This window comes from Pagrus pagrus, assembly GCF_965226575.1.
Source record: "Pagrus pagrus genome assembly, chromosome: 2".
Taxonomy (NCBI): Eukaryota; Metazoa; Chordata; class Actinopteri; order Spariformes; family Sparidae; genus Pagrus; species Pagrus pagrus.
Window position 1 is genome coordinate 7,340,327 of NC_140186.1, and position 15,309 is coordinate 7,355,635.

The 15,309-nt window shown below is 43.4% G+C and overlaps 2 protein-coding genes across 2 annotated transcripts; both read left to right on the forward strand.

Annotated features, from left to right (window-relative positions):
- The first annotated feature begins 3,633 nt into the window (after window positions 1–3,633).
- Window positions 3,634–7,638, forward strand: actb1 (actin, beta 1). Its single transcript, XM_084373350.1, has 7 exons — window positions 3,634–3,743; window positions 4,816–4,941; window positions 5,037–5,276; window positions 5,840–6,086; window positions 6,181–6,372; window positions 6,551–6,732; window positions 6,962–7,638. The coding sequence occupies exons 2-7, from the start codon at window positions 4,819–4,821 to the stop codon at window positions 7,103–7,105; spliced, it is 1,128 nt and encodes a 375-aa protein (XP_084229476.1). The 5' UTR covers window positions 3,634–3,743; window positions 4,816–4,818; the 3' UTR covers window positions 7,106–7,638.
- A 2,058-nt stretch (window positions 7,639–9,696) lies between these two features.
- fbxl18 (F-box and leucine-rich repeat protein 18) lies at window positions 9,697–14,998 on the forward strand. The gene is made up of 7 exons (XM_084364916.1): window positions 9,697–9,872; window positions 10,804–11,001; window positions 11,153–11,502; window positions 12,065–12,200; window positions 12,309–13,387; window positions 14,090–14,308; window positions 14,415–14,998. Exons 1-7 carry the CDS (start codon window positions 9,819–9,821, stop codon window positions 14,569–14,571), a joined length of 2,193 nt encoding a protein of 730 aa, XP_084221042.1. The 5' UTR covers window positions 9,697–9,818; the 3' UTR covers window positions 14,572–14,998.
- The last annotated feature ends 311 nt before the right edge of the window (window positions 14,999–15,309 follow it).

Below are 15,309 nucleotides of genomic sequence, written 5' to 3' on the forward strand. Positions count from 1 at the left end.
TACCGTTACCAGACCTCATGCAAAGCTGAACTAAACAGCTGCTGATTCCTGACTTCATATTTACCTTAAAGGCATGGGAGTGGTGTTGATCTTCTCATCTATCTTTATCAGTAGGCAACATGAATAATGTTTCATGATGATCAGTATTTAATGTTTTATTAGGCTATAACTAATCAAATCTCTGGTTTAGTCCAATTTTTGGGATGAACATGGCAGGATTCAGGACAACTGCATATGATTCAGGACTGTCCTAATTGTCTGGTCGCCCGAGTCTGTGGCCAGATCTGCGATGCCATGGCACCACAGCAGTGCAAGACGTCATCATGGAACTGTACAGGTATGTAGTTGGGCTAACTTCAAGATGGGTGTGGTCTCATGTAATGGTTGTAGAGATGACTCATGAATACTCATGTAATACTGTAGTGATCACTACTGAGTAACCTTGAGTCAGAAGGTCAGCATGTTGAAATCTGGTCCAGCCAAAACTAGAGCACTAGTAGAACCAGGGCAAATCGGAAACTGTTCTGCAGGGACCTCAACAGGTTAATCTTTGTACATAATTTCATTAATCACACATTTAATAATATGCACATTATATCTTGCATTATGACTGCACCTAATCTGGTATCCTGTCTGTAAATCTAGTTTCGAGACTTTATAAGAAACCCAACAGGGCACCCCAACCTGGCCATGGTTTAAGCTCTGTGGTGCAGGAGCCACATTTTGCATGTCTGTGTTTACTCTCTGCAAATGGTTAACAGACATCAGATTACCTGAGAGGTCTCATATAGTTAGGGGCACTATGTGGTTCTGGAGAAGAAATTCAAACTCAGAATTATAATATTTACAATATTAATGAGGTAATAATACAAACTCAGAAATATTTATCTTTTCCATAACTGAATACGCAAGCTGTTCTCAGAGGAAGATAAAGTCCAGAACACTGTTTGAAGCTGGGAAAAAGGTGGCAGGGTCCGCCAAATATAAACAAAGTAAAACAGTTGTTTTGTCCTTTCAGGTCAGTTTATTTAGGCTTAAAACATAGTCAATGAATATCTTCCTCCTCTGATTAAAATTTCTTCCACAAAACTACACAGTGTAACTTTAAAGACAGTCGGAGGTGTACTTCGGTCTTAACCACTGAGAGATTTATTGACTAGTATTTCTTTAAAGTCTTTTATAAGACACACTGGAGGCCACTGCAGAGACCTGAGAATTGGTGTGATGTGTTTAATTGCCTTCGTCAGATTAAGTTAACTTAGACTTCTCAGATTGCTGTCTCGAACTGATGTCGATGATGTTCTAATATTACATTTCAAAGAATATTTCACATACCTTCTTCCTCTCTCTTGCTCACTCAAGCAGACACACACAAGCCACACCTTCTCTCTGTGCTGTGATGAAACTCAGCCTGGCATGTTGTAAAAGGCAAATATGTACACTGACCTTATATTGCACTCATATAATTGTCCCTATCCTGGGAAAAGGAGCGAGGGAGTGATCAAGAATATATGTGACAAATAAAGGAAGAGAGTGAATGTGTGTTTGAAGGAGAGAGGGTGCAGAGGACAGGGAGAGGGATGAGTGAAAAGTGGACAGAAGCTACCTGCTAGCTTCTTCCATATACGGTCTTAGTCAGAGCCGGGAGCCAAGCCTGTGAATTTCTCTGACTGTGCGAGTGAGCAATGCAGGGAGCGTGTATACGCGCGCGTGTGTGTGATTGTGTGTGTGTGTTGTAATGCATGCATGAGTCATGCACGCCACCGAGTTTTGAAATGGCTTGAGGAAGGGCATGATGTGTCCAGAGGAAACACTGACAAATCTCTGCCAGGCAAGAGTTCAAGAGTACAAAGTTTGAAAAAGGGGGGGAAAAAAAGAGAAAACATTGATGTTTTCTCCCTTTCTAAATATAAATCTTTTGGTGCTAGTGAAGGACACAAATCAAGGTGAGAGGTGGTGAAGCAACATGCACGTTTACTCACACACACACACACACACACACACACACACACACACACACACACACACAAACTCACACACATGTGTACACACACAGCCTTAAAAAGGGAGATTCATTCATTTCCTCAGACTGGTCACATGACCCGAGCAGTGCATTCTTCCCCCCATGTGACTCGCTCCAATATCTCCTTATATGGACGTCATCCAAAGGAACTCTTAAAGGGATGGTTGTCCTGCCCTGGGTCTATACTTGGTGTGTGTGCGTGTAAGTGTGTGTGTGTGTGTGTGTGTGTCTAGAGTAGGATAATGCCAGTCTGAAGAGCCAGCTCCCTCATCAGCTCATTCACTCCTCTCAGTGTTGTCCTTAGCTGCTCCATACCTGATGACATATGGGTCGAATGTGTGTGTTTGTAGGTACGTGTGGTCACTTCCTGCGTGCATCTGCAGAGGTGAGGTCCTGTGAAACCTACTTCCTGCCTCTTTCGACGTGCCGGCTCCCATATATCCTTATTAGGAACACATAGAGCCAGTGAGAATTCCTAGTGTAAGTTTATGAGTCTTTGTCCGGTGCCCTTATTGAGTTGAAACAGCACCCTGACCCACCCACTTAGTCTCTGGTCAATTTACAAGATGAGCTTTGCATGAGTAAGTGTAGACAGCGTAGACATCTAAACAAGTATTTCAGGTTAGAGCGTTCCCTTGTTTTATATTTTTGGGTGTGTGCATGAGCAGGTGAGAGACTGTATTTAAAAGTGAGTCACATGGCTAAATTGCATAATAGGCGTTGCAGATGCATTCTGACACCAAATATAGGTATGTCCATCTAATTACGCACCAGTCTATTGCATCTCATTGAGATAAGCCCCTGTCACTCATTTAATCATTACCAGGCAAGTGATGAGAGATAAGAGATTTACAGCTTCCAGAGTGTTTGCTGTAAACATACCTCAGTTTAACCACGCTGACACTCCGTATGTGTGTGTGTGTGTTGTGTATGTGAGACAGCGGTATGCCAGGGCAGACGTGTCAGCCAGGGTGTTAACAGCGCTGTCAGTGACCCTGAGATTGTTGCCACCCCATGTCCTGGCACTGCTAACCACGAGTGTCTGCCATGAGTGAGAGAATTAGCACAGTCTTGTGTGCGAGCCAGTTCTGCTGCATTACTTAATTTAAATGAATCATGGCCGTGTCTGTCCGTGTGCTGCTCTTAATATTCCCCCAATGCACAAAGACAGAACAGAAGGGTATATTAATCAAGTGTGCATCCAGGATATATGGGCCCCCTTCTCAATGTGGATGATGTCAGGGATTTAAAACCATTATCAGATTGAGTGCTTGGAGAATAAAACAGAGAATACATAAAGCCATATATTTCAGTTTTTCATGCTCAAACACCAGCAAGAGTTCTGTGATTTCTTCCCCACATGTTAATATCATCCCCACTGCGACCATAAAAATGATTTAAGCTCTGAAAATGTGTTTTATCGAGCAGCAGATTGATAATATTGATAGTATATAGGTTAGTTTCCCCGCTGCCTGTCCCCTCTGTCTTGTCAGAGCGCACAACGGTTTCTGCATGCGCCACACCCAGTGGATGCGGCACAGCCAATCAGAGGGCGCCGTGCGGAAAGTTCTCCTTTTATGGAGAGGGGGCTGCAGCACGAGCTCTGATAAAATCCTGCAATTTATTGGCCTCCATTGCAGTCAAGTCCAGACACTAAACCCTACCGGAGTGTAGCGCTCAGTCACAGTCCTCCTAAAGCCGAGAACCCTCCCTCACACAGGTAAGACAACTGCGGAATGACGAGAAAAGTTTCTTTCTTATAATTGAAATGCTTTTTTTTTTTTTTTTTAAATATGCGTACGTGATATGTTAACCGGCGAACTGAATTTAGTTATAATGTGAGGTTTTGTGTGCGAAGTTTCGTGACCGTTACAACCGTTAACTTAAATTCACCTCCCATTCATTGCATTTTGTTCTTCTAACGGTGCACCAGCGTACAGTTTCAGGGGATGCAACCGGTCACGTTAACGGTTTTAAGTGCAGACATGTGTTGGCATGCTGTCGTTTATATTTCGCAGACGGTGTTAAATGACCCCGAGTCCTCCGTGCTGTCATCGCTTCATCGGTTTAACAAATCAAGACTCGCGTTAAATGGCTTGACCTTCTCGCTTACATGTAAGCACCTGCTTTGGCACGGTGTCCGGCTCTGGTGTCTCCGGTTTCACATACAGGCACATGATGGCAGATTCAGTTTTTAAAAGACCGGAGCAGGCGTGTAGTTGTGGTAAAACGCTATGAAGTAATTTGACAGTTAGGTGAAGGTTAAATGTAGTGACTGTCAGTTAAGAAGTTGGCTCCCACCGCCCCACGTAACCTTGTAACTATGGTGACACGACATAACGATCCCGGTTAATGGATGACTGAGGTGACAGGGGGTGGAAGTTCATTCACCTCGGCTGTTAAAACCGCTTTCTCAAAGTGTGAATTAGCGATGAGTGGATGGTTTGTGCTGTTGTGATGATCCCAGTGAAGGGAGTGGCCGGGCTGTCGGTGTCACTTTTAGGTTTAACGACACACGGGGCGGCTTCACGGTCCGGGCTGCCGCCGTCTCTAAGCTGCTCTCACTTTTGCCTTATATGGCCATGACCAGACCGAGGGAGAAACTGCCTTTGTTTCTCAGCTCTGGATTTGGACTGGAACCTGCGCCACTGCGACATCCAGCGTCCGGTCCCTACAACGACAAGGCTCTAATCCAGTTTATGTTTGCCAGATGTAACGCATAGCTGTCACAGAGAATCCGTTTTAAACTCTCTCTCCCCCTCTTCTCATCCCTCCTCTCCCTCTCTGTCCAGAAAATGGATGATGAAATCGCCGCCCTCGTTGTGGACAACGGATCCGGTATGTGCAAAGCTGGCTTTGCAGGAGATGATGCTCCTCGTGCTGTGTTCCCCTCCATTGTTGGACGTCCCAGGCATCAGGTACAGTTTCCACATGAAATTATACAAATCATAAACTATAATTAACCATTTGATTTCAATTGGTTTTTAACTTGTTTTCCTTTTTGCTCCCCCAGGGTGTGATGGTTGGTATGGGCCAGAAAGACAGCTATGTCGGTGATGAGGCACAGAGCAAAAGGGGTATCCTGACCCTGAAGTACCCCATCGAGCACGGTATCGTCACCAACTGGGACGACATGGAGAAGATCTGGCATCACACCTTCTACAACGAGCTGAGAGTTGCCCCCGAGGAGCACCCAGTCCTGCTCACTGAGGCTCCCCTGAACCCCAAGGCCAACAGGGAAAAGATGACCCAGGTAACAATGGCTGACACATTTCCTCTCTGTAAACTCACTCGGCTCACCTGCAGGGCCCTGCAACAGGCAAATGTTTTGCCACTCAGGCATTTCTTCTTCTGCTCAATCTGTCCATTTCCTCCTGCTCCTTCAATCTCCAGGGTTCCTCTGTCCTGTGCTGATCTTTCCATCTCTGCGGATGCTTCAGGTTTCTATCTCTCTGCACTGTGATGCATCAGGAATGACTAATTGCAGCATGGTCACTGCTGTTTTCAAAATTAGGCCTCGTTTTTTTAGCTAAAGTAGATGACAAGTGTCCTACTACACTGGTGACTGCATGATGCAACAGATGACGTTAGCGCAGGTGGCTGCACTCATCTTGTACAGTCAACATGACCAAACTAAAAGTATAGGTTTGTGTAATAACTGGTTTCACTATGGTGTTTATACTCAAAACAAAACTGGCCAGTGTGCTGTGCTTTTCTTGATCTGACTGTACTAACCCATAGTATCTTACAAGAGGTTACTGACTCACTGTTTAAATGACTCATCTCTCATCTCTTCTCATCTCTTCTCTCCTCCAGATCATGTTCGAGACCTTCAACACCCCTGCCATGTATGTGGCCATCCAGGCTGTGCTGTCCCTGTATGCCTCTGGTCGTACCACTGGTATTGTCATGGACTCTGGTGATGGTGTGACCCACACCGTGCCCATCTATGAAGGATACGCCCTTCCCCATGCCATCCTCAGGTTGGACCTGGCTGGCAGGGACCTCACAGACTACCTCATGAAGATCCTGACAGAGAGGGGCTACAGCTTCACCACTACAGGTTAGCACACAAACACAGATTCTGAAACAAGTTAATTTTTGAAGCCAGGAAAATTCTTAAAACTGACTTTGAAATATCATTTCTTGTCATACAGCTGAACGTGAGATCGTGCGTGACATTAAGGAGAAGCTGTGTTATGTTGCACTGGACTTCGAGCAGGAAATGGGCACTGCTGCTTCCTCTTCATCCCTGGAGAAGAGCTACGAGCTGCCTGACGGACAGGTCATCACCATCGGAAACGAGAGGTTCCGTTGCCCCGAGGCCCTCTTCCAGCCCTCTTTCCTTGGTAGGTTGAGTCAGTCACTGACTTGAATATACTTGTGGTTTAAGTTTAATAACCAATTCATAGAGGTCATTAAAATTGTTTGGAAGCAGATGGGTTGTAGCAGCAACCCATCTGCGTATTTGATCAAAGTATACTGAACACAATAACTTAAAATTTACTTTACACCCTCTTTTAACAGGTATGGAGTCTTGCGGTATCCATGAAACTACCTTCAACAGCATCATGAAGTGTGATGTGGACATCCGTAAGGACCTGTACGCCAACACTGTGCTGTCTGGAGGCACCACCATGTACCCTGGCATTGCTGACCGCATGCAGAAGGAAATCACCGCCCTGGCACCCACCACCATGAAGATCAAGGTAAAACTCATCCTCATTACTCAGACACTAATCCTCCCTGAGGCAATGATGTAAAAAGTTCCAGAAAGATCTTTATCTCTACTGCCACTCAGTGGACAAACATGGTTACCGCAGAGTTCAGTCTCTGTTTCTTGACTTTAAGCTTCTACTACATTTAACTGTTGACTTGAAGGATGTAGGTCGATTGACTTAAGTATTTTAACACCTTTTTTCCTCTTTCTCCCTGCAGATCATTGCTCCCCCAGAGAGGAAGTACTCCGTATGGATCGGAGGCTCCATCCTGGCTTCCCTGTCCACCTTCCAGCAGATGTGGATCAGCAAGCAGGAGTATGATGAGTCCGGCCCCAGCATTGTCCACAGGAAGTGCTTCTAAATGAACTGTCAGTCCCCTCCCTCTAAACACACACTGCTACAAACGCAAACGACTGGCTCTGCATACACGCCTGCACCAACACACTGGTGTATGCTGAGCCTACAACACCTCTTCCCATTTCCCTCATCACTATGGCTATGGCACCATGCCCCCTGATGGGGAGAAACTCTGCAGGAAGTACAGAGCGTGTGTCCCAGGCGGTGTGAATGTGTGAGGAACATGATGTCCATTGTCGTGTTTGTGTAGGTCATTCCAGATGTGTTTGTTCACCACCTTATTTGCCTCTATGAAGGTTTATTCTCTGGTGGGCCCACTGCCCAACAGACCTGTAGTATTGCTTAATATGTAAATTATGTAATCTGAAACTTGTTTTGTTTTTGTACTTTCAGCCTTAAACGATACTTGGTCCAGTTTGTTTTTGTCATTATGCAAAAGACAAAGCTTCTACCTTGTATGGGGGTGTTTAAAGGTTTGTGCGGGGCTTCATGCCTCTGGTCTACACAACAACCCAATAAAGCGCACATGTCTGAGAATCTGGTCTGTGTTCTTGGTCTTTGAGCTCATAAATATAAAAAGAATCACATTTTTGGATGATTAAATTTGATCAACTGCACCTTAAATCTGTGTTTTAATGAATGTGAGACGCATGTTGCCTTACTGTTGAAATGTAAAGAAGAAACAGGCACAGGTCTAAAGAAATTCTTGATGGCTGAATTCCACTTGGTTGCACCAGTTCAGGGTCCTGCTGTCACACTGTCATGGCTCTCTAGTACACTTGACTAGAACAGGCCTATCATTAGTAATAATTGTGATTTTAACTACTTCGACCAATGAATGAATCTAACATGCCATTTTGAATATTAACAGGAAAGACTCAGCAAAGTATCAAACTAAATAAATGCCACAAATATCCACTACTCAATAGGAATTTTCTTAAAACAGTGAAACTACACTTTTTAAAGTCTAAAGCTGGAGGTAAGAAGTAGGTGTTGTACTCTAAAGATAGATTTTTGGGTGTAGTATCACTTCATTATGAATCCTTTATAGTGCCATCATGTGGACAACTAAGTTAATGAGTTATAATAAACAATCACATTAATTGGTACCTACTACTAACAAGTCATATATGGTTACGAAACTGAAATAGATCTCTCTAACTTTATCTAAAACTTCACATTTATTATTTCATGTTTTTTAAACTTAAATAACTTGATTCATTGACTCCCTTTTTAAAGAATTACAGTAGGTTATTTCCTTAACCCATGTACCAACATATTGGCAAATATTAACATTGTTTTTTTTGTCTTGAAAAAACCAGGCCAATTAACTTTACATAAGTTTATTACAGCATTTCAAAATTACAGATCTAGTTTGTAGGTCTTTGCTCTTGTGTTATATGCTAGATTGTTCATTTTTCTGTCAGTATTTAAAATGTAAAAATGCAATAGGTCTGTAATCCTATAATTATTTTAGCTACATTTAATTTTGGCCAATTAAATTCACCAAAAAGTCTCAATTTCTGTTCTTCATAAAGCATCTAAACATTACAATAAAACCAGTGGTGAAACTACTGTAGAAGCAAAACATCTATCAGTGCACAGTGGTTTGAGTTTAATAAAACTGGTCATTAAAATAGTTTGAAACATTTACTAAAGCACTGTAATTAAAGGAGACCTATTATGCTTTTTTGTTTTTTCTCCCCCTTTCCTTCAGTGTATATAGGTTCTTGTGCATGAAAAAGGTCTTGAAAGTCAAAAAACTCAAAGTCAGCATCATCCGAAGCTCCTCTTTCCCACAGAAAACACTGCTCCTGAAGTGTCTGAAAAGTCTTGTCGATTATCCAGGATTCAATGCCATGATTTTTTTCTTCACATCACTATGTCACCATGGCACACATTTGCACAATTGCCTATACTCACAGTAGAGGTGAAGCTAACCGGAAGCTGAAAAAACGACAGAGCTGACAGGAGTCACAGTGAGCGGTGTCTGGCTCAGGCATGGGTGAGCTGACCAATCAGAGGGTATTCGGGAGGGGCCCTTAAAGAGACAGGAGCTAAAATTGAGCCTCTCAGACAGAGGGGCAGTACAGTTCTGCTGTATAAGAAAATTGATTAAAAGCATATAAACCTATTCAAGTAGTAACCCAAAAAAGTATTAACCTGAAAAAAAATCTTCTTTAAGTATAATTTTGAGGTACTTGTACTTTACTTAAGTACTTAAATTCAATGTTGTAAAAAGTACCCAAAAAGTAATTCTTAAAGTAAAAAGTAAAAGATCTCAAAACTAAACTAACTACGTAAGTACCTTACTTGAGTAAATGTAATCAGTTACATTCCACCACTGCTTCCATTTTACTACATGAGTTTGCGCACAATTCCTGTCACTTTACTATCATAATTATTAATAAATATCGTAATGTCCTTTAATTTTTCAGATGATATCATATATTTTATTTCAGATTCTGTATTAACATTAAGAACATTATTCTTGGTTTTCTGCACTTTCCTGAGTGACAGCTCTGTTTGACGCTGCGAGAAATGGGGAAGAACTGGCAGGAAGTATGTCCGTCACTGACAGACTTCCGTCACTGTGCAACAGCAATTATAATCCGCCCTGTCAACGGTTGGACGTTCAACCGGCTGAGGCTCACTGTAAAGCGGGTTCATGAAAGCATGAACCGCCGGCTCGATGAAAAACTGAAATCCTGTTGATCATGAGTGGGACCGTGACAGGGATCTCAGAGGACATGGATCGACACATTATACAAGTGAGTGATCCGACAGACCTGGACAGCACGGGAGTAGTTAACGGGAGCACGGAGCAGACTGACGTTAACTGAACGGGCGTTAGCTAACTAACGTTAATACTAAATTAGATCAGACCAGGCTTCACCCAAATTTCAGTTAACTTTTTCAACCAAGTTTGGTTAGTAATTTACGCGACGGTGTGGTGGATTGATGGTTTTGTTGTGTCTTTTTTGTGTCTTTTTTCAGATGTAATGTCCAAATTAACCTGCTAATGAGCAAAAACACTGATTTGTAATCGAGTGAACAGACAGAAGGAGGCAATTCAGCTGGCGGTTATATTGATCAATATGTTCATGTACTTTTGTATGCTGATGTGTAGTAATGTAATCACGTCTGAATAAAATATTGCACTATAATAAGTCTTTTCCCCTTAAAAAAATTGCTTCAGCTACAACTTTATGTATAATTTAGCTGAGCGATGTAGTTTTATGTTGTAATATCCATATTATTGTCTAGAGGTGCAACTGTTAATTGATTAGTTGTCACCTATTAATTCAGTTGCCCCCTACTTTGATAATTATTAACAGGTTTGAATCATTTTTTTCAGAGAAAAGTCAAAATTGTCTGATTCCAGCTTCTTAAATGCAAATATTTTCTGATGTCTTTACTCCACTTTGGCAGTGAACTGTACACAAAACAAGACATTTGACGATCTTGGCCTTTTGGAAACATTGGCTAACACCATTTTCTGTGACGTTAGAGACCAAACAACAAATCGATTAATCAAGAAAATAATCTTGACAAACCCAGCAAATTAAATCCTTTTTGCAGCAGCAGCAGCAGCAGCAGCAGTATTGCATACAATTGCCTAATGCAATCAGCCACATTAAAAGGACAGCTTCTTAATGTTGTTAACTGTCAACTGTGACTGTGATTTGCTTTTTTTCTCAGGCTGTTCGTGACGAGGACACGATGTCTTCGTCCTCGGTGGGAATGTCAGATTTGTCTGACGAGATCCTGCTGTGCATCCTCCGCCATGTTCCACTGTGTGACCTGGTGACGAATGTGTCGAACGTCTGCGTTAAGTTACACACGCTGTGCTACGATAAGACCCTGCTCTCAAAAGTCAGCCTGTCTGACGAGTATCAGGTAAATCAAGTTGAACTGATGAGGAAAGATTGTTTTAGTGAAGATATTTATCTCAATTTTCTGTTAATCTTCAGGTGTAAAAAAAAATTCTGAGCAACACAGTGGAATACTTGATGGGAGCATTAAATAAAATGTATATTTTTCCCTCCAGGTTGACGATGCCGTGGTTCGCCACATATTGAAACAGATATCCAATCACGTGCAGTCTCTCAGCGTGAATGGTTGCTACTGGCTGGATGGCTCTACAGTGGAGCACCTCGGTCGCTGCAGAGGAGTGACGCATCTCGATATCACCGGCTGTCGCCTCACTGTAGTTCGTCTCTCCGGCCTCCTCTCCTCCCTCTCCCTACTCAAATCACTTGCTATCGATGTGATGGCAAACTTCAACTCTGCTCTGCTCAGTTCAGAGGCGGTGGCTACGCTCAGCCGCCTGTCAGAGCTCAGACAGACTCTGTTGTCACCGAGTTATGGTGTGGTGCCATGTTGCGCTCAACTCCGCAAGTAAGAATTTGTGGGATTACTGTCATTTCACATGAGACCCATGTCCACAATCACCCCCTATTTGGCACACCAGCTGTAGGATTTATGCACCATGTAGTGTCCATTGAAATCTTGTATTTCCAGAACAATGAAGGTTCTATTTGCAAGAGTCTAGTCATGCTGGAGGCTCTGTTAGGCTGTACTTGAGCAGAGTGGTGCTGATCCAGTAGTTGTTGAGATATTTCAGTGTGGATCAAAGTGGTGGACTGACTAACACAGCCATAGTGAGAGTCATGCATGGCAAAAACTACAAAAGCGCAATGCTTCACCTGCGTGTTTATTGTGTCACAATCAAATCACGCTCTACCCTGTAAATTACTTGTTATGCACATTAAAGCTAATTTGGACAGGTGATAATATAAAACAGAAAACAGCCATCTTAATGCATTTGGTCAATTGGTAGAGTTAAGCAACATGACACTGATGGAACTTCTCATGTAAGATATGTGCATGTATCAAAGGACAGAGACACAGTTGTTGTACTGCTGCAGTGTTGAATGTGTGCGTCTGTGTTCATGTGCAGGCTGATGCTGCAGTTTGACATCTCGGATGTGACCAGAGATGGTCTCGGTATTTCCTGTCAGTTGATGATGGGTCAGAGCAGTGTGCCACATTACCAACAGCTGGAGGAGTTCACTGCCAGGCTGGCTCCAGGAGAGGTGAGCTTCTTAGTGTGCATGTGCATGTAAAACGTTCCCATGTAACTGTAATAAACACTGTAGTACTGTCAGTTTGTAATTCATGTATCTGTGTGTTGATGTCCTCAGGTAAACCAGACCCTGCTCCTGCTCTACCTGGCAGTGTTCAGCGTTAATGTTCCAAAGCATCTCAGAGTTTTCCTCGTGTCGATTCCCGGGCCAAACCCTGCTCACTGGCCTGCTGCTCCGTCACTGGCTCAGAGTTTGGGTCAGCGAGGGGACCTGGAGGCCCTGCAGCTCCCTCGCTCCTGGCTGGATCCCTTGTCCCTGAAGCGAGCGCTGGAGGGAAACAGTCCAAAGCAGCTCAGCTTCAGCCGCTGCCCGGCGTTGTGGCCACAGGTGTTCCAGTCATTGCTGGAGGGAGGAGTCAAGGACACCACCCAGCTGATCAGCCTGAACCTCAGCGGGATCAACTTGGTCCTTTACTCAGAGTGCAGGAGTGTGGATGATCAGCTTGATCCTTGGACAATGAGCCGGCTGGCAGCTGGCTGCTCCAACATTAAACACCTGAACCTGATGCACACACACTATCATCATGAAACCTCCCCTGGGAGAGCTGGAGAAACACACCTGTGTGCCAGCTTGGCCAAATTCAGAAACCTGCGCTCTCTCACTCTGCCTGCCTGTGCTCTGTCAGACGGCTTAAACTCACATCAGATCTCTACAAACAACACTTCTCCCTCTGCGTTGCTCCTGGGGTTAAAGAAGATTCCACGTGTCGGAGTCCAGAACTACAAGCCTGATTCAGAGTCTTGTGTGTCAGGGGACAGCACATCATGGCTCACACAGCTTTTAGCTGGCTGTCCACTTTTAGAGACTTTAGAGCTCATCGGCCCAGGTTTTGTCTCTGTGCTGCCTCGGCTTGAGCCTTGCAGTCGTGCCAGCGTGGAGCCTCGTGGTATGTGTGCGTGGGCACGAGGGGTCGGCGATGCACACATAGCCGCACTTGAGGCTTTGCCTCGATTACGTCGCCTGACTCTAGCTGGGCTTCCTGGGGTCCTTAGGGGGACGGGTCTGGTACAGATGGCCAGGCAGTGCAGAGACCTACGGGTGCTGTCTCTTGCCAACATGGGATCACTAAAAACCATGAACTACACTCCAGCCTTGCTGGACGCACTTAGACAGTGTACACAGCTACAGGAACTCAGGTGAGAAGATGCCTTTGTGTACACGTCATTTTCTGTAATGGTAAACACTATCAGACTGATAGCACAGTACAGTCACACATTCTCCCTCTTTCCAATAGAAGCATTTATTAATTAATTCTAATATCTGATTCATTATTTGAACTTACAATTTAAAGGCATACTATGCAGGTTTTTTGGTTGGTTATAAACACGCCATTCAAAGTTGACCCGTCCTCTCTGGCTCAATGGACGAGACAGAGTGAGAGTGAATGAAGAGAGGGAGCGGTGTTGGTGAGAACAAAGCAGTGAAACAGAAATAAAATATTATTTTCTTATTATTTCACTGTAGTTACGTTCTAAAGCACAAACAAACAGTTGTGTGGAGGCACGTTCCTCCACACAACTGTCCAGATTCTGTTTGAATCCAAAAATCCTGCATAGTATACCTTTCATTTTAACACTATTTTTCCTCAGAAGGGTGTTAAGTAGAATAATGAACATTCAATGCTTGGATAACTGTGTAATGACATGAATAATCCAAACATTGTCTCTGTGCTGTTTTTTGTCTGCGTTTTTTCTAAAACCTGTCAAAATTTAGATTTAGCAGATTGCAATACTTCTGATAATTGTGGGAACACCGTCTAATTTAATTTCTTGGACCAATTTAATTTCTTTGCTCAGCTTGTTTCTATCTCTTGAACTCTGCGTGTCTTTGTGTTTTAGGTTAGAGCAGCCCTACTTGAACGCCAACAAGTTATTCTTTGAGGCTCTGTCCTGCTGCTCTCGTCTGCAGCGTCTCTGCCTCATCTCACGCAGCGGTACCTTCGACCCGACCGCCACAGAAGCCTTCATGGAGCGGTGCTGCCACGTCGTCATGTGCCACATGTTCATGAGCGGCACCTTGGTGGCTTGTCGAAAGCTGGAGAAAACTTTGATTGACAGGTCAGTGGTGGTCTGCGTGAGGGCATGCTGTACATCAAATGTTAAATGTCAACTGAAATGTCAAACACATTTTCTTCACGCTTTCCTTCTGTTTTCTCTCCGTTAGATTCAAATTTCACCGCGCTGCCCTGAATGTGGTCATCTATCCATTACAGCATGAAGACCTGCCAACAGTCATCAGACAGATCCCACTTACGCTACTCGATCGGATAACTTTATTTCAGAGCCACGTGGCCCAACCGCCACATTTATCACCAATGTGACATCAACAGAAAGCTTCAGTGTGATTGGTGCTCAACAGCTGAGGTGTTCAGACTGTTTTCCTGCAGGAAATTAAAGACCGACTCTCATCCGCACAGTGTTTTATGATAGTGTGATTCATTACATCATCAGCTGTTTTCTGGCTGCTCTACAACAACACATCATGATTGTTTACATTGACATGACAGAGTAATGATGGTGTTCAAAGGGAAATTTACTTTCCGGAGCTGGTGGAGAGTCCAAGTTTATTATTCCAGGACATTCCACATTTGGGGCGTCAATTGTGGCTTCTGGGTCAAGAATCATTTCTGTTACTACATCACTGTGCTTCTTTAAAAATAAGTGCCAAAATATACATAGAAGATGTGTTTGTTCAGAAACCTTGCACAGGATGTGAATTAAATGATGGAATAAACTTTATATAAATTATTTGTAGTTTGTGTATATGTACAATGTGTCTGTTCATGTCATAATACTATAGTTCTTAAAACAGATACAAACCAGTAATCTTACATTGTTAAGCAGTTCCCACAGTTGTGTCAAATAAGCTTAAAGGAAAAGTTAGACATTTTGGGAAACACACGACCTGCCGGGAGGTATGTGAGAAGACTGTCACCGCTGTCATGTCTATTAATTTTAACGCTGCAGCAGCTAATTAGCTTAGTGACATGCCTGTAGGCTGATTTTGTCACCTCTTCGACAGATTTCAGCAAACTCATTCCCGAGCTTCATGGTCAGTG